Source organism: Mustela lutreola, chromosome 7 (assembly GCF_030435805.1).
Source record: "Mustela lutreola isolate mMusLut2 chromosome 7, mMusLut2.pri, whole genome shotgun sequence".
NCBI lineage: Eukaryota > Metazoa > Chordata > Mammalia > Carnivora > Mustelidae > Mustela > Mustela lutreola.
The window spans coordinates 148,610,068-148,632,489 of NC_081296.1; the positions used below are offsets into that span (position 1 = coordinate 148,610,068).

The window sequence follows — 22,422 nt, forward strand, 5'->3', positions numbered from 1 at the left end:
CTGGTATTTTGATTAGGATTGTGTCTAATTTACAGACCAGTTTTGGGAGAATTGACATCTTAACAGTATTGAGTTCTCTCATCCGTGAGCGTACCATCTCTCTCGATTCATTTAGGTCTTCTTTAGTTTCCCTGAACCATGTTTTGTAGTTTCCAGTGTTTAGATGTTGGACATACTGTATTACGTTTATGCCTTTGTATTTCGTGGTTTGGGATACTATTGTGAATAGAATTTTATTTTAAATTTTATTTTCCAATTGTTTATTGCTAATATATAGAAATACTATTAACTTTCTTAACCTTGTGTCCTTTGACTTTACTAAATTTATGTCTTAGTCCTAATAGCTTTTTCATGAATTATTTAGGAATTTTCACATACACAATCACATTGTGAATAATACAGTTTTAGCTTCCTTTCCAGTGGTTATGCATTTATTTCTTTTTCTTACTGTATTTCAATAACTAGCATCTCCAGTACAATATTGAATAAAAGTGGTGAGAGTGAACATCCTTATCTTGTTCCTACCTTATGGGGAAAGCATTCAGCCTTTCATCATTAAGAATGATATTAGATATGGGTTTTGGGTAAATATCCTGAGTCAGTTGAAGGGCGTTACCTTCAATTCTTAGTTTTCTGAAGGGTTTTTTTTTAAACCATATATTGGTGTTAAACTTTGTCAAATGATTTTACCACATCTGTATTTTTTCCTATATTCAGTTAATATGGTGAATTACATTGATTTTTAAAAGAAATGTTACATAAACCATGCATTTCTGGAATAAACCTTGCTTGGTCATGATGTATTATTTTTTTAATATATGGATAATTCTAGTTGCTAATAATTTGTTAAGGATTTTATATTTTTGTTCATGAGGATTATTGGCTTATACTTTTTTCTTGTGTTGTATTCATCTTGTTTTGATGTGAGATTAATATTGGCCTCAAAAAAACGAGTGGAGAAATCTCTCATCACCTACTCCCTGAATGTTTGTGTAGGAGTGGTATTATTTCCTCCTTAATGTTTGATGGAATTCACCAGTGAGGGCATCGGGACCTAGGGTTTTCTTTGTTGGAAGATTTTTCATTACAAAAAAAATTTAAAGGTATATATAGGGCTGTTCAGGTATTCTGTTTCTTCTTTGGTCACTTTGTAACTTTTTTCTTTCAAGAAATTTGTCCATTTCATCTAAGTTGTAAAATGTGTTGGCCTCAAATTGGTCTTAACATTATTTCATTACTATCTTTTAAGATTTTATTTTATCTTATTTTTTTTAAAAAGACAGACAGAGATCACAAGGAGGCAGAGAGGCAGGCAGAAAGAGAGGGGGAAGCAGGCTCCCAAGCAGGGAGTCCGATGCGGGGCTCCATCCCAGGACCCTGAGACCATGACCTGGGCCGAAGGCAGAGGTTTAACCCACTGAGCCACCCAGGTGCCCCTATTTTATCTTACTTTTTAAAAAGATTATATTTATTTATTTGACGGAGAGAACAAGGTAGAGAGAGAGAGCACAAGCAGGGGTAGCAGCAGGCAGAGGGAGAAGCAGGCTGTCCGTTGAGCAGAGAGCCCAATGTATGGGTTGAACCCAAGACGCTGGGATCATGACCTGAGCCGAACGAAGGCAGACGCTTAACTGACTGAACCACCCAGGCGCCCCTTTTTAAGATTTTATTTATTTGGGGGGCCTGGGTAGCTCAATTAGTTAAACATCTGCCTTTGGCTCAGGTCATGGTCCCAGGTCCTGGAATTGAGCCCCATATCAGGCTTCCTGCTCAATGGGGAGCCTGTTTCTCCCTCTCCCTCTGTTTTCACTCTCATGCTCTCTCTCAAATAAATAAAATCTTTAAAAATAAAAGTAATCTTTAGGAATAAAAGATTCTGTTTATTTACTTGAGAGAGAGAGAAAGAGCAAGTGAGAGCTGCAAGGCTTCATCCCAGGACCCTGGGATCACCACCTGAGCTGAAGGCACTTAACTGACGGAGCCACCCAGCTGCCCTTGTTTCATTACTTTCTATTATTATTCTTGTTCATTCATTCATTTACTATTATATTTCATCTATCTGTTGGCACTATTAATTTATTAATTATTTATTATTTTTCATTCCCCCAGTTTGAAGAACTTACTTTAGCATTTCTTTTAGTACAGACTTCCTGGTGGCGAATTATCTCAGTTTTTGTTTATCAAAAAAAAAAAAAAAATCTTTATCTTGCCTTTGTTTTTTTCCATGTCAGCCCTTCATGAAAATACCTTTATGGAAGTATAAATGACTTACTTTAAACTGCATATTTGAAGTCTGCAGTTTGGTAAGTTTTGACATATGTATACATCCATGGAACCGTCCGCACAGTCAAATTAAGTGATATATCCATCCTCTGTAAACATTTTTGGGCTTCTTTGTAATTTCTTCTCCTGCCCCTCCATGGCTTACACTTGTCTTCAGGTACCACAGATCTGTTTTGTCATTATAAAGATTTTACCTATTTATTTGACAGACAGAGATCACAAGTAGGCAGAGAGGCAGGCAGAGAAAGAGGAGGAAGCGGACTCCCTGCTGAGCAGAGAGCCCGATGCTGGGCTTGATCCTAGGACCCCGGGATCATGACCCGAGCCGAAGGCAGAGGCCCCAACCCACTGAGCCACCCAGGCGCCCCGTTTTGTCATTATAAATTAGTTTCCGTTTTCTAGGATTTTTTTTTGTGTAAATATAGTCATAGGGTATGTACTCTTTTTTTAAGGTGGCTTTCCCCCCAATTCAGCATAGTTATTTTATTTTGAGGTTGATCCAAGTTATTGTATGTACAAATAATAGTTTATCCCATCATATTGATAGGTGGGTTCCACAGTAAGGATATACCGTAGTGTACCTACTTACTGCTGATGGACATTGAGTTGTTTCCAGCTTTTGGTTATTACAAATAAAGTTACTATAAACATTCACGTACAAGCCTTTTTGTGAATACATGTTTTCATTTCTTTGGGTGTTACAGATTACATTGTGCCCCTCTCCCATTCATATGTTAAAGCCCTAACCCCTAGTGTGGCTGTGTAGGGCCTTTAAAGAGGTAATTCAAGTTAAATGAGGTCACAAAGGTGAGGCCCTAATCCCAAATAGGACCCATGTGTTTAAAAGAAGAGGAAGGGACAACAGAGCTTTCTCGGTGCTGCAGAGAAAAGGCCACATGGGGACACGGCAAGAAGTCAGTCTTTAAGCCAAGGAGAGAGGCCTCAGCAGAAACCAGCCCTGCTGGCACCTTGATCTTAGACTCCCAGCCTCCAGGGTTGTGAGATAATAGACGTCTGTTATTTAAGTCCCAGACTGTGGTACCTCTTCATGGCAGCCTGAGCAGACCAAGATATTGGGTAAATATCTAGGATTATAATGTCTAGGTCATATCCTAGTATATATTTAATTTTTAAAGAAAATTCCAGTTTTCCAGATGGTTGCACTGTTTTACAGTCCCACAAACATTGTGTGAGGGTCCCACAGCTCTGTGTCATAGCCAACACTTGCTATGATAGGCCCTTTAAATTTTGGCCATTCTGAAATGAGTGTAGTGGCATCTCCCTGTGGCTTTCATCTGCATTTCCCAAATGATGAATGATGTTGTACATCTTTTCATGAGCTTCTTTGCCATCTGTGTATTTTTTTGATGAAAGTCTTAAGTGTCTTGTCCGTTTTTTTAAAAAAAAAAAGACTGTTTTTGTGTTACTGAGTTTTGAGAGTTCTCTCTCTCTCTCTCTCTCTCTCTATATATATATATGTTTATCACATGTATGATTTGCAAATACTTCCTCCCAGTGCGTGGGTTATATTTTCGTTTTCAATGTATTTTTGGAAGAGAATTTAAAATTTTTGATAAAGTTTAATTTCTCATTGTTTTTCTTTTCTGATCATGCTGTTAGTGTCATGTCTAAGCAAACTTTGCCGCACCTAAGGCCACCAAGATTTGCTTCTGTGTTTAGTAGCAGAGGTTGTATAGTTTTGTGCTTTTTATTAATTTGTGGTCCATCTCATATTAATTTCTGTACATCGTACGAGGTAATGGATAGAAATTCCTGGTTTTGCACGTGGATATTCAGTATTCCTGCAACATTTATTGCAAACAATACCCACACCTTTGTAACTATGGGAAAATTCTTGACTGAATATGTCTAGGTTTATTTTTTGTTTTAGACTATATTTATTTATCGGAAAGCACAAGCATGCAGAATGGCAGGCAGAGGCAGAGAGAGAAGCAGGCTCCCTGCTGAGCAAAGAGCCTGATACGGGACTTGATCGATCCCAGGACCCTGGGATCATGACCTGAGCCGAAGGCAGCTGCTTAACCAACTGAGCCACTCAGGTGTCCCTGTGTAGGTCTATTTTTATAATATCTTCTCTCCCGTTACTTACTTTGTCTTTATACCAGTACCCCATTGTTTTCTTTTAATCTTTCTCATTATTTTCATCTAATGAGTCTTGAAATCAGATAGTAGAAGTCTTCCAATTCTTTTCTTGTTCAAAATTGTTTTGACTGTTCTAGGTTCTTTGCACTTATATTTCAATTTTATAACCACATTGTCAATTTTCTACCCCAAAAGGCCTGCTTGAACTTTGAACGATATTGTATGTAATCTACCAACCAGTTCTGGAGGAGAATTGAATTCTTAACAATTTCAAGTCTTTCAATCCAGAAGCATAGTATACTTCTCCATTTATTTAAATCTAGTTTGGAGTGCCTGGGTGGCTCAGTCTGTTAAATGTCCAACTTGATTTTGGCTTAGGCCATGATCTCAGGGTCGTGGGATTGAGCCCTACTTAGGGCTCTGCGCTCAGTGAGGAGTCTGTTTCTCTGCTTCTCTCTCCCTCTGCTCTACCCACCCCCCACATGTCTATGAACACTCTCTCTCTCTAAAATGAATAAATCTTTAAAAGAATATATCTAGTTTAATTTCTTTCACCAGTGTCTTGTAGTTTTCACTGTATAGCTCTTCCACATTGTTGTTAGTCTTACCCTTATGTATTTATATTTTTACACTATTGTAATTTTCTAATTGTATATTGGTGGTATATGGAAATACACCTATTTTTGTATATTCATCCTGAATTCCCTAACTCTAAGTCATTTATTATTTCTAGTTGCTTTTTTGTAGATATTGTATTTTCTGCAAAGATGATCATGTCATCTGTGAATAAAGGCAACTTTAATTCTTTTTTTTCCAATCTGGATGCCTTTTCCTCCTCCCTCCGATGCTGCGTTCTGTCCCTTCCTTCCAGCTTAGTGCACTGGCTTAAGCCTCCAGACCTGTTTTGAAATGAAGAGGCGAGGTGGACATCCTTGCCTTGTTCTTGGTATTAGAGGGGAAGTATTCATTCTTTTTCATGGTTACATATGTTAGCTATGTATTTTTGTAGCTGCCCCTGTGAATTTCAGGACATTCCATTTTATTCCTAGTTTGTTGAGAGTTGTTATTGTGAATGAATGTTGGATTTTGTCAGTTGCTTTTCTGACATCTTTTGAGGGATAATATGTTTTTCTTACTTACTCAGTTAATGTGGTAGGTTTTGTCAATAGAGTTTTCAGTTATTAAAATAACCTTGCATTCTTGGGATAAATGCCAGTTGATCATGACTTATTATCCCCTTTGTATCATTTGGGATTCTGTTGGCTAAAATGTGTGAAGAATCTTCACATCCGTGTTCAAAGGGATCTTGCTCTTTCCTTCTCTCGTAATATCTTTGTCTCCTTTTGGTATCAGGGCAATGCTGGCCTCATAGAATGACTTTGGCACTGTTCCTTTCTCCCCAGTTTGCTGGAAGAGTTTATTTAGAGTTGCTATTATTTCTTCTCTATTTTCTGGAAGTGACTAGTGAAGTTGTCTCAGCCTGAAATTTTCTTTTGGAGAAGATTTGAAACCTCAGACAAAATTTATTTAATAAATACGGGATTATTCCAGTGTTCTCTTTCTCTCTGAGCGACTTTGGGAGTTTGTATCCTTCAAGAAGTTTTCTTCTTTCATCAAAGTTATCTAATTTTTTGGCATGAATTGTCTAGAGCCTTGTTAATTTCATTGACCTTTCCAAAGTACCAGATTTTTGTTTCATTGATTTTTCTTTGTTTCTTTTACTTTTAAAAGCTTAATGATTTCTTTTCTTAATTATTTCCTTCTGTTTAAACCTTGGGTTAAACTTTGTATTCTTCTTCTAGTTTCTTAAATTAGAAGTTGAGACTTTTGTTCTTTTCTAACATAGATCTTCAGTGCCCTAGGAGCTCTCCTCCTTGTCCATGATGGACGTGTTCCAAGACCTCCAGTGGATGCCTGAAGCCACAATGGGACTGAACCCTGTATATACGATATACTGTGTTTTTCCCTATACATACATGTTTATGATAAAGTTTAATTTATAAATTAGGCACAGTAATAGATTAGCAATAATAACTAATAATATAACAATATAACAATATAATAGTTATGTGAATATGGTCTCTTTCTCAAAATATCTTATATTGTACTTCCCCTTCTTTTTCTTGTGATGATGTGGGATGATAAAATGTGGGATGATAAAATGATAAGGTGAAATGAGTGACTTGGGCATGTGACGGTAGCGTTAGGCTACCACTGACCTCCTGACAATAGGCCAGAAGGGGGATCATCTCCATCTGGACCACAGCTGACCTCGGTGACTGAACCTCTGGGAAGCAAAACCGTGGGAAAGGGGGGATTGTTACGTTAATTTCCCTCTGGGAGTCACAACTACGTTAATGTTAACGCAACTGTTGATACATTGTGGTTTCAGTTTTATTCAGTTAAAAATACTTTCTAATAGCTTTTTATTTTTTTAAATTTTTTAAAAGATTTTATTTATTTATTTGACAGAGAGAGATTACAAGTAGGCAGAGAGGCAGACAGAGAGAGGGGGGAAGCAGATTCCTTGCTGAGCAGAGAACCTGATACGGGACTCGATCCCAGGACCCTGAGATCATGTCCTGAGCCTAAGGCAGAGGCTTAACCCACTGAGCCACCCAGGCGCCCCTCTAATAGCTTTTTAAATTTCTTCTTGCTCCCTGGATTATTACAGGAGTGTGCTGTTTAGATTCTGAATACTTGGGAATTTTCCAGATATCTTTTATTGATTTTTAATTCCATTGTGGTATATAACATACATTGTGTGTTTGAATCCTTTTAAGTTTATTGAGACTTGTTTGACGTTCTAGAATGTGTTCTACGTTGGTAAATGTTCCGTGTGTAATTGAAAATAATGTTTATTCTCCTGTTGTTGAGAGTAGTGTTGTAGACGTCTCAATTTGGTTGAATTAGCAAATTGTGTGACTCAAGTCCTCTGTCTCCTTTCTGATATTTCTGACCATTTGTTCTCTGAGTTAAGAGCAGCTGGTTGAAATATGTGACTAGAAGAGTGAATTTGTCTTATTTCCTTTTTAAGTTCTATTAGTTTTCCTTCATTTATTTTGAGGCTCTGTTATTAGGTTCATAACCATTGAGGATTGTTATGTTTCCCTGATGAATTGACTCTATAATCATTATGAAAGACTTTCTTTATCCCTGGTGATATTCTTTATTCTGAAATCTCCTCTGTCTGTTATTAACCTAAGGGTTCCTGATTTACTTTGATTACTGTTAGCATGACATATCTTTTCCATGTTTTTACTTTTAATCTATTTCTTTTTAAGATTTTTTTTATTTTTATTTTTGTTTATTTGACAGAAGGAGATCACAAGTAGGCAGAGAAGCAGGCAGAGAGAGAGAGGAGGAAGTAGGCTCCCTGCTGAGCAGAGAGCCCAACTTGGGGCTCCATTCCAGGACCCTGAGATCATGACCTGAGCCGAAGGCAGAGGCTTTAGCCCACTGCGCCACCCAAGTGCCCCACTTTTAATCTATTTCTATCTTTGTATTTAAAATGTGTTTCCGGGGGCACCTGGGGGGCTCAGTGGGTTAAGCCTCTGCCTTCGGCTCAGGTCATGATCCCAGGGTGCTGGAATCAGGTCCTGCATCAGGCTCTCTCTCGGTGGGGGGCCTGCTTCCCCCTCTCTCTCTGCCTGCCTTTCTGCTTACTTGTGATTTCTCTGTCAAATATATAAATAAATAAATAATCTTTTTAAAAAATGTGTTTCAAGGCACCCGGCTGGCATTTGTTGTAGAGAGAGCAGGTCTGCTGATGATACATTTACTTAGCTTTTCTTCATCTGTGAAAGTCTTTATGTCCCCTTCATTCCCAAAGACATGCTTTTGTCTGTAGCATCTTGCGCTGGCGCTCCATCCTGTCACCACTTTCACCGTGTCCGCAGTCGCCTGCCCGCCACAGTTTCTGATACCCCTAGTCCTTCAGATTGCTTCCTGTGATGCTTCGTTTCTCTCCTGGTGCTTTCAAGGTTTCTCCTTTAGCTTTTCAGCGGTTTTATTGTGATGTGTCGGGGCTTGGTTTTCCTTGGTATCCTCTTCGTGGCTTGTGGGCCTCTTGACTCTAAGTTTATGCCTTTTGCCAAATTTGGGTACTTTCAGTCAACAAGCATATATATTCTTCTGCTCTGCTGTCTTTCCCCTTTCCTTTAGGAACTCCAGTGACAAAAATACTTAAGTTTTTGGTATTATCCCACAGGTTCCTAAGGGTCTATAAATAATTTTTTTTTCAGATTGTATCATTCCTGTCGATCTGTCTTCAGGTTCACAGAGTCTTTCTTTTGTCACTTCCATTTTGTTATTGAGCTTATTCTATGATTTTTTTTTTTTACAGTTCTAAATTTTTCTATTTAAAAAAAAAAATGGGGCGCCTGGGTGGCTCAGTGGGTTAAGCTGCTGCCTTCAGCTCAGGTCATGATCTCAGGGTCCTGGGATCGAGTCCCGCATCGGGCTCTCTGCTCAGCAGGGAGCCTGCTTCCCTCTCTCTCTCTCTGCCTGCCTCTCCATCTACTTGTGATTTCTCTCTGTCAAATAAATAAATAAAATCTTTAAAAAAAAAAATGTAGTTCCTGGGGCACCTGGGTGCCTCAGTTGGTTAAGCATCTGCCTTTGGCTCAGGTCATGATCCCAGGGTTCTGGGATTGAGGCCTGCATCAGGTTCCCTTTTCAGTGGGGAGCCTGTTTCTCCCTCACCTGTTCCTCCTGCTTGTACACTCTCTCTCTTTCTGTCAAATAAATAAATAAATAAAATATTGTTTTGGAAAAAGAATGTTTATCTTTTGTCATTGGGGATCATTATAGTCACTATTTAATTGTGTCTTGTAATTCCAGCATCTGGGTCACTTCAGGGCTGACATCTGTCATTTCTCTTTTGTGCTGGTTACTATTTACATTTTCCTGGTTCTTTATATGTCTATTTACTTCAGAATATATCCTGCATATTTTGAATATTATATGGTAAGATCCTGGGTCCTATTAAAGTCCTATGGAGAATAGTGATTTGTTTGTCTTAACAGCAACTAACCACGTTAGATTCAGACTCCAAGTTCTTTCTTTCATTAGGCGGTGGCTCCATTTTCATTGCAGTGTTCTGACCCTTTGTGGTGCTGGGCCATGAAGGGGTTAGTTTCAGACTTGGGCAGTGGTTATATGATATTCTGCTTCTCCTGTTTTCGGTTGTGCTTCTTTGATTGTGTCTGTGACTGTATTGCTTAGGGATTGTCCTGCGGTGCATGTCGGCTCAGACACAGAACTAGAGGATTCTCAGCTCTCTCCTCTTTGGAATTTCTCCCACACCGTCTGGCCCCAGGATATCCTTTCCTGGTTCTTCTGGCCGAGAGATGACATTGTCTCAGACTGTTGGCCTTCTGCCTCGCCATGGTATATACTAACTAGGATTCCTTTCAAGGCGAAGCAGCCAGAGAGAGTAGAGGAGAAAAGCAATGCAGTTCTCCCCTTATGGTTGTTATAATAAAGGCCCTTTCCCCCAGATCCTCTATTCAGATGTTTTCTGTCCGAGTTTTGGGTACTTGTGCTGCACCCTCAGAGCACTGCGGTCCTGCAGTTGGGGCTGGTGTTGGGTCCGGGTAGGAGAGAAAGTGGATATATTTTAAAATTTTCCCCGTACTCTCTGGCTTACAAGGGCCCATTTTCTTGTTCCTTTGACCAGAATGACAGATTTATTTCAGAATTTTTGCTGTCCATGGTCACTATGTAGTTCCTTAATACAGTAAGTCCATTTGTCAAAGTCAGGAGTTAAAAGCCAGCAAACAAGCAAACCCCTTCCCCAAACCCCACAAATCTAGGCCCTTAGCTTTCAAATTTTTATTTCCCTCCCCAGCCCACTTGCTATTATTTACTCTTTAAAGCCTTTAAGTAGTTGCTTCTTGAATTTTGTCCAGAGCTTTTAGTTGTAATTGGTAGGAGAGAATAAGAAGCCATAACAGGCTTATTCCATTTTGGGTTAAAAGTAGATTTCATATTTAAATCCAGTCTTTTTTTTCCCTCTTTGCTATGTTTTGAATAATTTCAATTGTTCTGTCTTCTAGTTTACTAATTTTTTTTTTTGGCAGCATCTCATTTGCCGTTAATCCCATCTAATGTGTTTTTTCATCTCAAACATTGTGTATTTCATCCCTAGAAGTTCAGTGGGGGACTCCTACATCCTCCACGTGTCTACCGACCATGGTCACTTTTGCCTCTACCCTTGTCTTTTTCTTTTTTTCTGTTTTTAAATTATCATTTATTAATTTTAAAAATTAACATATAATGTATTATTTGTTTCAGGGGTACAGGTCTGTGATTCATCAGTCTTACACAATTCACAGCACTCACCATAGCACATACCCTCCCCAATGTCCCTCACTCCCTCCCCCTCCTTTTTTTAAGAGGGAGAGCATTCCTTCCACACGTTGGGATGGGGAAGGGCAGAGGGAGAGAATTTTAAGCAGCGTGGAGTGTGACAGTGGGGCTCGGTCTCACAGCTCTGAGATCATGATCTGAGCAGAAATCAAGAGTCAGTGCTCCACCAACTGAGCCACCCAGGTGCCCCGCTTTCCTTTACCTTCTTAAACATATGCTAGACAGATATAGCCACTGTTGTGGTGCTGAGGTCTGTCATCTGTCACTTCTGGGTTTGGCAGGGTTTAGAGGCCAGAGTATGAATGGTGTGGTTGCTCCTTGTTTCTAGGCCCCTTCTGTAGACAGAGCTAGGATAGGTTTTTGCTGTTAAGAAAAAATACATCATGGGCACTGGGCTGGCTCGGTTGACGGAGTATGTGACTCTTGATCTCGGGGTTATAAATTTAAGCCCTGTGTGGGGTGTGGAGATTACTTAAAAATAAAATCTTAAAAAAGAAAAAATACTGATTTTTCCCCCCTCAGCTCAAATTTAAGATTATAGAATTTTTCTTTAACTTCTTTGGTTTTATGTATTTTTTCTTTTTTATACTGGAAATTTTTATTTCTATCTGCCTTTGCACAGTTCAGGGGATATATATCAACATGAGCTGTGCGATGACTGCGGACAGGTTTGTTTAAGGTTTCGTGTGGGTTTTTTGATCTGCAGAGCATGTCCAGTTGGATCTACCATCAAATTGCTGATTTTCTGTTCAGAATGTGTATTCAACCAAGGATATGCCATTATATTAGTGAGCTTTAGTGTCTCAAAATAAATCCCGTTTGTGTGGTTAAGCTACCAGCTCAACACACGGTTAGTTTTCTTTGCTTAATTTTACTTTCACATCTAGAGCCTGCATCATGTTAATTTGGTTGCATTGTTGTTTTATAAAATATGTACATGACTCTAGAGGAGAAACTGGAAAACCTATAGCTTGTAGGCCCTCTCTGGCCTGCCACCGGCTTCGTACGGTCCTTGAGCTAAGAATGGTTTCTAGGGGTGCCTGGTGGCACAGTCAGTTAAGTGTCCCAGCTCTTGATTTCCAATCAGGTCGTGGTCTCAGGGCCGAGAGATCGAGCCCCGCTGTCGGCTGCACACTCAGCAGGGCATCTGCTTGAGATCCTCTCTCCTGCCCCTCCCCCTTGCACTTGCACGTACTCTCTCTCTAAAATAAATACAATCCTAAAAGAAGAATGGCTTCAGCATACACATGTCTGCACATGTGTGCCCACACCTGCACCCACGTACACGCACACAGGAGAGTAAGCAGCAGTAACATGGTATGTGTCCCCAGAACCCTGAACTATTTACTGTTTGGCCCCTTGCAGACATCTTTAATTTCTGTCTCTAATCCTGTCTCCTCCATTCTCTTTCTCTCATTATTTACTTCTTTAGTTTCTGGTTTATCTTGCTGGTTTTTTTTTTTTAATTTTTTTAAAATTTATTTTCATTGTAACAGTATTCGTTGTTTTTGCACCACACCCAGTGCTCCATGCAATCCGTGCCCTCTCTAATACCCACCACCTGGTTCCCCCAACCTCCCATCCCCCCGCCCCTTCAGACCCCTCAGATTGTTTCTCAGAGTCCACAGTCTCTCATGGTTCTTCTCCCCCTTCCAATTTCCCCCAACTCACTTCTCCTCTCCATCTCTCACTGTCCTCCATGCTATTTGTTATGCTCCACAAATAAGTGAAACCATATGATAATTGACTCTCTCTGCTTGACTTATTTCACTCAGCATAATCTCTTCCAGTCCCGTCCATGTTGCTACAAAAGTTGGGTATTCATCCTTTCTGATGGAGGCATCATACTCCATAGTGTCTATGGACCACATCTTCCTCATCCATTCGTCTGTTGAAGGGCATCTTGGTTCTTTCCACAGTTTGGCGACCGTGGCCTGGGTTTTTTTTTTAAGATTTTATTTTTATTTGTTTGACAGACAGAGACAAGTAGGCAGAGAGGCAGGCAGAGAGAAGGGGAAGCAGGTTGGCCGCTGAGCATGGAGCCTGATGTGGGGCTTAATCCCAGGACCCTGGGATCATGACCTGAGCCGAAGGCAGAGGCTTTACTCCACTGAGCCACCCAGGAGCCCCTTTGCTGTTGTTTTGAATGGAAGCAAGCCACACACACACACACACACACACACACACACGTTCCTGTCCCCACTTCCGTTCACCTCGTACACTGCTTCTCTGCCACCTGGGGCTTTTCTTACGGGACTGTGTGCCTTGGAGGCCTCCCCGCAGTAGGGGGGTAGGGCAGGCCCCGCTGTTGGTGGCTGCATCGTATTCCGGAGTGTGGGTGTTCGAAGGTTTATTCCACTGGTCCCTTCTAGATATACGTTTGGGTTATTTCCAGTTTTTTATTTTTATAAGTATTGCTGCTTTTATTGGTGGGGTACTTACATCTTTTTGGGGTTTTGCCGGTAGACCTTTGGGATCGTTCCTGCAGGTTGCTTTGCTGGATCCTGCAGATTGCTGAGAAACAAGGCATGTATTCTTCCTCGATGTTGCCCCAGTTCTCTCCATGGGGATTGTGTCATTTTGTGTTTCTGTCAACAGCGTGTCCAGTTAGCTAATGCCCCACAGCTGCCTAATGGAGTGTGTTGTCAAACTGAGATTTTGCTAATTTGATAGGTAAGAAGTGCTACCTCTGTGTAATTTAAATTTGCATTTCTCTTGTTATGAGCAAATCAAAGGACCAATTACATTTCCTTTTTTGTGAACTCTGTGTTCCCTTCTCTAGCACTTTTTTGTAGAGCTACTGGGTCTTTATCATCTCTTTTGAGAAACTGTGTAGTAGGGATGGTAACCTTTACCTCTAACATAAGTTGCAAATATTTCTCCCATTTGTCATTTTTATTTACTTTTTTTTGGTGCTATGCAATAGTTTTTAAAATTATTAGTATTATTTTCATGTAGCCAGGTTAACCCATTTTTCTTCTCATTGCTTCTGGCCTCAGAGTCATGGCTAAGAATGGTTCCCCCAGCTCCAGGTTGTAGAAAAACTCATTCAGGTCCCTTTTCTATTTTTTTTTTAACATAAATTTCTGATCCTTTTAAAATTTATTAATAGAGCCCTTTTTGGTGTCCACTGTGCTCTGTGTTTGGCTGCTTCTGTGAACTTCACTTATAGAAAGGGGCCCTTTGCTCACTTCTCCTGCCTTATTTTATGCGTAGTTCCTGACATCTTAGCATTTGAAGAGACCTCAGGGTTTATTTTCAGGGAGAAGAGATTGAACTCTGGGGAGAAGAAACTTGCCCAAGGACCCATGGCTCCAAGCTGGGCACACTGGTTCCGGCTGGCTCCAGAAGAGAGGGTTTCTGGATATCTGCTTCGGGTCAGCGCTGACCAGGCACATTGGCTTTGTTTGCTGCCGGCCCCATTACTCTCCTCGCCTTACAGGTGCGCAGGCTGAGGCGGTCGGGCCTGGTTGCCCAGGATGGTGAAGTTCAGCAGCAGGGCTCCAGGGCGTCTGCCTGAGAGCTTGGGCGCTCTCCCAGGGAGGGAGGCCTCCACCAGCCTCCACAGGGCAAGCGGGGCTGTGACAGTGAGCGAGACGGGCTCCTTCTGCCTCCCACGCCTGCCGTGGTCTCAGAGTTCCTTGAGAGTCAGGTTTCCTTTGTCTCCGTGTCCAGGACCACAGGAGGACCCTGAGAATGAATGTCCTCTCCAAGGATGTCTAACGGAGCCAGTGGTGGCAGCTCGCCATGTGTTGGCTCAGCCCCAAGTTCCAGGATGTCGCTGGGAGCTAGTGACCTTAAAGTCCCTGCTTTTCACGCTTTCTGTTTGTTCGCTCGTCCATTTGTGCAACCACTCATTCCCGTATCCTCCAGCCATCAGTTCAACTCAGCTTCGTAACGCCTGTGCTGTGCAGACCCAGTGCTGCCCTAGGGGCGACCCGGAAATGGGACAGGTGCCGGTCCCCAGGAACTCATGGTCCTGTGGGGTAGGCAGGTGACTGAGGGAGCACGGCATCCCACGGGAGCCAGAGCACTATGTCCCCTTGCCTTTCCTCAGGCTTGGGTGCAGTGAAGTGGTGGGCTGGGGTCAGGGAGCTAGGGCACCCCAGCCCTCCTCCTTTCTGGGGCCCAGCAGCTCCCAGGGGCTGAGGTTTGCTTTGCCAGTCCAGGCCCTTTGTGGTGATGACCAGAAAGCCAGGTCTGCGGAGGGAGGGGACTCTCCGAGGCATCCAGAAAGTCAGCAGCTGGGCCAGAACTGGAGCCCAGCCTGCGCCTCAAACCCATGCACTTTGGAAGGGGCAGGGACACAAGGAAGGGCAGCCTGTGCTTTGGATGAATCAAGAGTCCGCCCAGAGTTTCCCAGGTTTGTCTGCTGGGCCAAGCAGGTGTCAGATTTCAGGGATGTTGCGTGATTTTCATACCTGAGTATATCGTGGTGTGGATTACGTCTCCCATTTTCCCCAAAGCCAGAGCCTTCAGCCAAGTATCTGCTTACCTGACAGAGGCCGCCAGCTGCCAGAAGAGTCCGAGGAGGGCTCCCTTCTGGATCCAGCTGGTTAGGCCGCGTCGCACCGTCCCATGCCCCTGGGGTGGGACACACCAGCTGTCGGTGTAATTAAGGTCACCATAAAACCCACCAGCTAGACACACAAATGGCTCCTCTGCTCTTTCCTGGGGCAGGAGCAGTTGTGAAGGCGAGTAAATCACGTTCAGTGGCGATCACTTCAAAGGTCAGCCTGCCACTTACAGCAGCGTTATTGGCGGGGATCGCCCAGAACACGGCTTGTTTCTCGGCCATTCAGTTTTATGGTGCCCTAATGATTTGGGCCGTTCCCATCCGCTCTCAGGAACGTACAGAACAATGGTTTTCATTCTCCTGGAAAGTTTGTCTTTGGAGGCAGGTGTGTTGGTGGGCTTGCAGGTAGTCCCGTCAAGGACAGGCCGAGGGCCCCTGGCACCTTGCTTTTCTCTGGGCCCTCATGCCGCCCTCTGGGAAAAGCTACCTCTGGGCTGTCATAAGCTAATTTATGTGGCACGCCTGCTCAGCGGCTGCCACTTCCTGGGCACTCGGAAGTGGCAAGGAGAGCCCTCTTCTTCCTCTATCCTTTCCAGGGTCAGGAAAGGTGTTTCCCTAGCCCCTATAGGGGTCAGGGTGCTGCGGCCAGAGAGAGGGCTGCAGTGTGTGGGCCGGAACCTGCCCGCGGAGCCCACGCCCCCTGCGGGGAGATAGGCACTGCCTGGCATGTGTGCGCACCCACTAGGGGCCATTATCTGTGAGATGCTGTAGCTCTGGGGGCTCCTCTGTGCCTCCCCCACCGCTGGGGAGGACAAACTGCCCAGTGTGCAGGCCATAGCCAGGGACGCCAGGCGGGCCAGACGCACTCTTCTCTTGGTGTTTGCTACCCCGGCCGTCTCTGGGTTTCCTGCTGCTCAGCTGAGCGGCCGTGATGGAGAGGGCTTTGGGGAAAGGGGAAGAAAGACGATGAGGCCCAGGCAGGTGGAGGCCTGGGGTGGCTGAAGTGAGGTGTGACTGGAATGGTGCTGGGATGGAAGGAGCTGCCCAAGAGATTGCTCCAGGGCCGTGATTATGGGGCGTCGCTCCCTCTTCTCTCCCCTCCCACCGAAGCAGATTCCAAACACCGCCTTGGAAGGCACTTTTGTGAGTTGGACTGTTGCGCAAACTCACGGGAGCTGGTATTGGAGACTGTGAAGGTGTGTGGCACCCCGCCCCAGGCCCCGGCCTCAGACTGGGCAGGTGGAGCATTCGGCTAGCCGCACCCCTGCTGGGCCCCTCCAGCCGGGGCTGGGGAGACATCTCCCCCGGCCGCCGCCTCCTGTCCCGGTCCACATGCTGTGAGGCTCAGGGCAGGGGAGCAGCCACAGGTTGGCTTTCTGCCCCGTGCTCAGAGGCCTGGAGGGCTGCCCTCTCTTTTCTGCCTCAGGACTGCTCTTCAGGCTCCCAAATCTCCAAAATCTCCTGAAATCAGCTTAGCTAGGGGCTACTTCTGAAGAGGCTCAGAAGAGAGCAGCATTTGTCCTTACCCTCCCCAGGGAAATTGTCCCATATTTATTGGAGTAGGGAGTGGCCAGTAGGAGACTGGGTTGTGGGCCCCAGGGAAGCAGCAGGGATGGGGAAAAGCCTACCACCCTGGTGGTGGTACTTCAAGCATATCCCTACATCTCTGAGCCTCAGTGTTCCTCATCTGGATAATGGGTCTCAAAACTCCTAAACTGACTTTATAGAGTGCTGCATGTAATGTGAATTTGACTTACACACATTTAAAAGGGGATGATAGGAAATAATATCTGCAAAATTTTAAAGGTTGTGAACTCCAGTTAAAAAAAAAATTTGTCAAGACTTTCCGAGCCCCAGGCGAGGGACCAGAGAACTGTGTTTATGCTGTGGCCACATGGTGGCGCCCTGGGAGCTGGTAAACAGGCCAGCCAAGACCTGCAGGAAGGCCAGAGGCCACCTTGTCCTGGCCTCTTGCTGAATGTTGCAGTCTGGAGTGTGCTGTCTGTGCGTTTGTAAAGTGGAGCTACTTGTCTGTACTGGGACCGCCCCCAACCTAAACCAGTTGCTTTAGAATGGAGGTTGACTGGTAAAGTGCTCTGGAGAAAACAGAGGTGCTTGACAGTTAATCACATATTGGTTTACAAGACAGGAAGCTGTGAAATATTGGCCGTGATGCTAAGAAGTAAAAGTGTCTTTAAAGCTACTCTGTGTACTGTGGTTCTGGCTTTATGGTCTCCAAGGACTCTGGCTTTCTGTAGTACAGTTACTGTTCCAGAGAGAAGAGGCTGGAATTTTGTGAAGTGTGAATTATTTGACATCTTTAGAAGCAAAAGCCTCTCACTAAATACGGCCTGGTGTCAAAGGGCATCATTGATGCCCTTTAGGTGCCCTTGGGCAATGGGTCCTTCTCAGAGCTCACTTTCCTTAGTCTCCAGCTGCTCTCTCTAGGTGACTGGCGTGATTGGAAAGATCATCACGCCTCCCTGGGTGGCCAGTGGATGGTGGCCATGTGTCAGTAGGTGGGTGGGCACGTGACAGGGAGGGCTGTCTGTGGGGAAGGGCCATAGGCAAGGCTGTATCTCCTAGCAGCCCAGCACTGCCCTCAGTGGACCCTCCTGCTGTCTGGGGGCCAGTGAGGGCAGTGCTGGGCTGCTAGGAGATACAGCAGCCTTGGTGGCCGTCCCCGCGCGTACCTGCCCTATACTCCTGGGGCCCAGCAGCATGATAGGTGCCCACTCTTGCAGGTCGTGAGAAGCTACAAGGCGACCATCCAGCAGACCTTGGACATCCTCTTCCTCCAGGAAGGCTCTGAGTTCCTGAGCAGCACGGATGCTTCGAGCCGGGACTCTGCTGACCGCACCATTATTGCCTGGGACTTCCGGAGCTCTGCCAAAATCTCCAACCAGATTTTCCACGTGAGAAACCCTGTTTGGCATTGCTTTTCTCTTTGCTTCAGCTGCAGGATGTAGCCCTAAGCTGTTGGGATCTCAGGTTACTTCCTGTGAGGATGGTTCAGTGGCAGGATCTTTAGAGACCATTCAGGTGCCTGAAATCTCTTGGGTCAGGGACACAAGCTCAGGTCCAGGACTGCCTGGAAAGCTTTCCAGAGGCTCCAGATCACAGCACCTCCATGACTGTCCTAGTCCTCCTCTGTCTGGCCTTGCCACCCAGCAGGGGAGGGTGTGGGGGGCCATTCATCCAGATAAGTAGAAGATAGCCACACAACCCAAGACACTCCTGCTTTCCCTCTGCCACCCCAGCCAGCCCCCAGGTTTCTGTCCCGCCCTTGCTAAGTGTGTTTGGCAGAAGCTGTGACTTGGAAGTTCAAGCAGGGACCCAAGGTTAGACCCCCTCTCTTAGAGTCCCGGATTCACCACTTAGAAGCCCGTCCTGTAGCCTCTTTGATTCTCATTTTCCTCTTAGGAAATTGAGGATGAGAAGGCTATTTACCTCATAGAGGGTTTCTGAGAATTGAAGGAGATGATGCTTATAAAGGATCTAGCACATGCCAGGCACAGGGGGCTCTCCATCAGTGCATTACCTGTCACCACCGTCACCACCATCAAATCCAACATCATCACCACCACCGCCACCGCCACCACCACCATCACCATCACCACAAACACACATCACCACTCAAATCACCATTACCACCATCAAAATCACCATCACCACCATCATAACCATCACCGCCACCGCCGCCGCCACCACCGTCACCGCCACCATCACCACCATCACTACCATCATCACCATCACCACAATCGCCGCCACCAACACCACCATCACCACATCACCACCACCACCACATCACCACCACGACCACCACCACCACCACTATCACCACGATCACCGCCGCCGCCATCACCACCATCACCACCACCACCACCACCACCACCATCATTACCATCACCACCATCTCCACCATCATCACCATCACCAAAATCACCGACACCACCACCACCATCACATCACCACCGCCGCCATCACCAGCATCACATCACCACCACCAACCCATCATCACCACCATCACCACCACCACCATCACCGCCACCGAGACCGCTATCACGGCCACCGCCGCTGCCACCACCACCACCACCACCACCACCACCACCACCACCACTGCCACCACCACTGTCCTCACCATCACCACCATCATCATCACCGCCACTTCCATCACCATCACCACCACCGCCGCCGCCACCACCATCACCATCACCACCACCACCACCACCACTGCCACCACCACTGTCGTCACCATCACTGCCACCATCATCATCACCGCCATCATCATCACCGCCACTTCCATCATCATTACCACCACCCTTGCCATCATGTCTGTCATCATCATCTTATAAGATTTTAATGCCATGGCTAATCTCTTTGGTACTCCCTCTGCTGAATTTAAAAATATATACTAGGTGTATATATATATATATACCTGCTCCCCTTCCCTGCTTTTCCTTTTCTCTGGAGCTTCTACATGACCCTGAGCAAACCAGCCTCTAGACCTTTATAGCAGGGAGCTCGTGTAACCCGCTGGGAAGGACAGGCTGTGGGGGTGCTGCATGGGCCCGCCTGGCCACCTGGCATTCTGCGTCCAACAGCCTGTGCAGAAACCAGGGCAGGTCGTGGAGGGGGAAGTGCTGAATGCCCCAGCCGTTGGCCCTCTTAAAAATCACACTTCTACCTTTCCTGGGCAGCTGAGCAGGCGCTCTACTTGGTGGCAGCATGCAGGGGAGCTTGTTAGCAGGCGGCCATGGCCACTGCGCCCCCGACGGACACAGGAGTCCACGGCTGTATTCCACCTGCTCCCCATGTGGCTCCCCGAGTTTGGGCTCTTTTAGACCATGTGGCTTCAGGGCAACACTTAGAATAAAGGAAGAACAGGTGCCTCGAGAAGGGAGCTTGTGGGGGTGTTTCCATGTGACCCAGCCTGTCAGACAGTGCCGGCTCCTTGCCTTGTGCTTTGAACACTTGCTTCGTGCCTTCGTCTTCTTGCCTGGCCGTTCACCTCCTAGTTAACCGTGTGTGGGGGCCACGGCTACCCTGAGGGCTCCCCGTGGAGGCGGGAGGGGGTGTGTGGACTTGTTTCTTGTCACTCTGTAGCAAAGTACCTCAGAGCTGGTGGCTTAAACTAACAGATTCACTCTCAGTTTTGGAGGCCGGATGGCCACTAAGTCTCACTGGGTTCAAGTCAAGATTTGGTCTGGAGCCTCTGGGGGAGTGTCTGCCCCTGCTTCTTCAAACCCTCTGCTCTGTCTCTGTGTCACCTTTTCTGGATGTCTGATCTCCTGGCTTCCTTCTCTAAGGACACGTGTGATTGCATTTAGGGCAATATTAGGGGATAATATCCCCACCTCAAGAAGCTTAACTTAATTACAAAGACAGCTCTTCCACATTTTTTGCCATATAAGGTGACATTTACAGGGCCCAGGAATCAGGGGATAGAGGTAGTTTGGGGAGCCATTTTTCAGTCCGTCACTAGGGCCCTGAACCAAGGGATATCAGGAAGGGCAAGAAAACAGATTACCCTCCGAACCTCTAGAAGGAACGTGGCTCTGCTGACACTTTTGCTTTTAGCCTGGTGAGACCTCTGACTTCTAAGACTCTAAGAGTAAATGTTAGTAGTTTTCAGCCAGCAAGTTTGTGGCATTTTGTCACAACAGCCCTAGGAAATGCATACAGACCCGGAAGCCCAGCTGTGGGGGCTGGACCTGAGGATCCAAGAGTAGAGAGCTGGTGGCGTGTTTGTTGGAGCTGCGGGGCAGTGGGAGCCTTTTCGACCCTCTCTGTGGCCTTACTGTTTCTCAGGAGAGGTACACCTGTCCCAGCCTCGCTTTGCACCCCCGGGAGCCTGTGTTCCTGGCGCAGACCAATGGCAACTATCTGGCTCTCTTTTCTGCTGTGTGGCCCTACCGGATGAGCAGGAGGCGGCGCTACGAAGGGCACAAGGTACTGAGTTCCTGTCCCCCAGCTCAAGAGCAGAGCCCTGACCCCATAGCCTCCCGCGGTCGACCTGGGGCCCCAGAGTGCACAGACCCTCTTTCTGGGTAGTTTCTCTCTTCTGTTTCCCAGGGGACGCATGCCATGTGGCCTGGTCTTCACTGAACGCCCTGGGCCACCCCCGGCCCTATGTCCAGGCCCCAGCTGCCCGGCAGGAAAGGTTTTCCCTGACTTAGTGGCTCACAGGACAGGCCATGGGGGTGGGGGAGGGAGGACAGGACAGGGGTGGGGGCTCTTTCTGCATCTGTCCCCTTATCCCACTGAGGCTTGCCTCCCTGGGGCAGAAGGGGTCGGGGGACCCCGTGGCCGCCGGTGAGAGACCAGACACGCAGCTTTGCTGAAGCCATTCCAGCCGCATTCCCTCAACCAGCTCCGCGCAGCAGGCTCCTTGCTGGGCCCCGGGCTTATGGAGGGAGCCCGGGCTGCCTGCTGAGGCCGCTGCTGTGTGGCCCACTCACCCTCTGTGTTGCCCTCTGCAGGTAGAAGGCTACTCGGTGGGCTGCGAGTGCTCCCCGGATGGTGACCTGCTGGTGACAGGCAGCGCCGACGGCCGAGTCCTGCTGTACAGCTTTCGCACCGCCAGCCGGGCGCGCACGCTGCCAGGGCATACCGAGGCTTGTGTGGGCGCCGCCTTCCACCCTGTACTGCCCTCCGTCCTCGCCACCTGCTCCTGGGAGGGCGACGTTAAGATCTGGCACTGAGCCTCCTAGTACAGAGCCTTCTGGATGCTGGCCAGCCCCCGGGCTTCCATTGTTCCTCGGGGTGGGTGGGGGTGAGGAAGTGCTGACGTTGCCTCCGGTCAAACCTTCTGAGCCTTGGTTTCCACATCTGTAAAATGGGAACAGAGACGTGTTTGCCTCAGGGTTGCGAGGCCCGCATTAGCGGAAGTGGCTGGCAGGTGGCTGTTCAATAAATGTGGGTGTCCGCTCTTTCTTAGGTTACCTCAGCGACAGATGTGTGCTGGCCGCCGCCTTGTGCCTGCGCCCTCTCAGGCCCTCTGGGGCTCCAGGATAGACCAGTGGGAGCTTGAGATGGGGCACCCCCTCTGCTGATGAGGGACCTGACCCTTGGGGCCATGGGGGCCCAGTGGGGGCTCTGGGTCTTAGAGCTGCCCTCAGGAGCTCCGTATGGGAGCACGGCAGTCC

At 46.4% G+C, this 22,422-nt stretch overlaps 1 protein-coding gene across 6 annotated transcripts in view; it reads left to right on the top strand.

The window, feature by feature from the left end:
• Positions 1-22,218, top strand: part of WDR25 (WD repeat domain 25) — a 144,723-nt gene extending 122,505 nt beyond the window's left edge. For all 6 annotated transcript variants that reach the window (XM_059183118.1, XM_059183119.1, XM_059183120.1 and 3 more), the window contains 3 exons: positions 18,019-18,189; positions 21,086-21,226; positions 21,757-22,218. In XM_059183118.1, the coding sequence (XP_059039101.1) occupies positions 18,019-18,189; positions 21,086-21,226; positions 21,757-21,978 (534 nt within the window). In that variant the 3' untranslated portion in view covers positions 21,979-22,218. The remainder of the gene's footprint in view (positions 1-18,018; positions 18,190-21,085; positions 21,227-21,756) is intronic.
• The last annotated feature ends 204 nt before the right edge of the window (positions 22,219-22,422 follow it).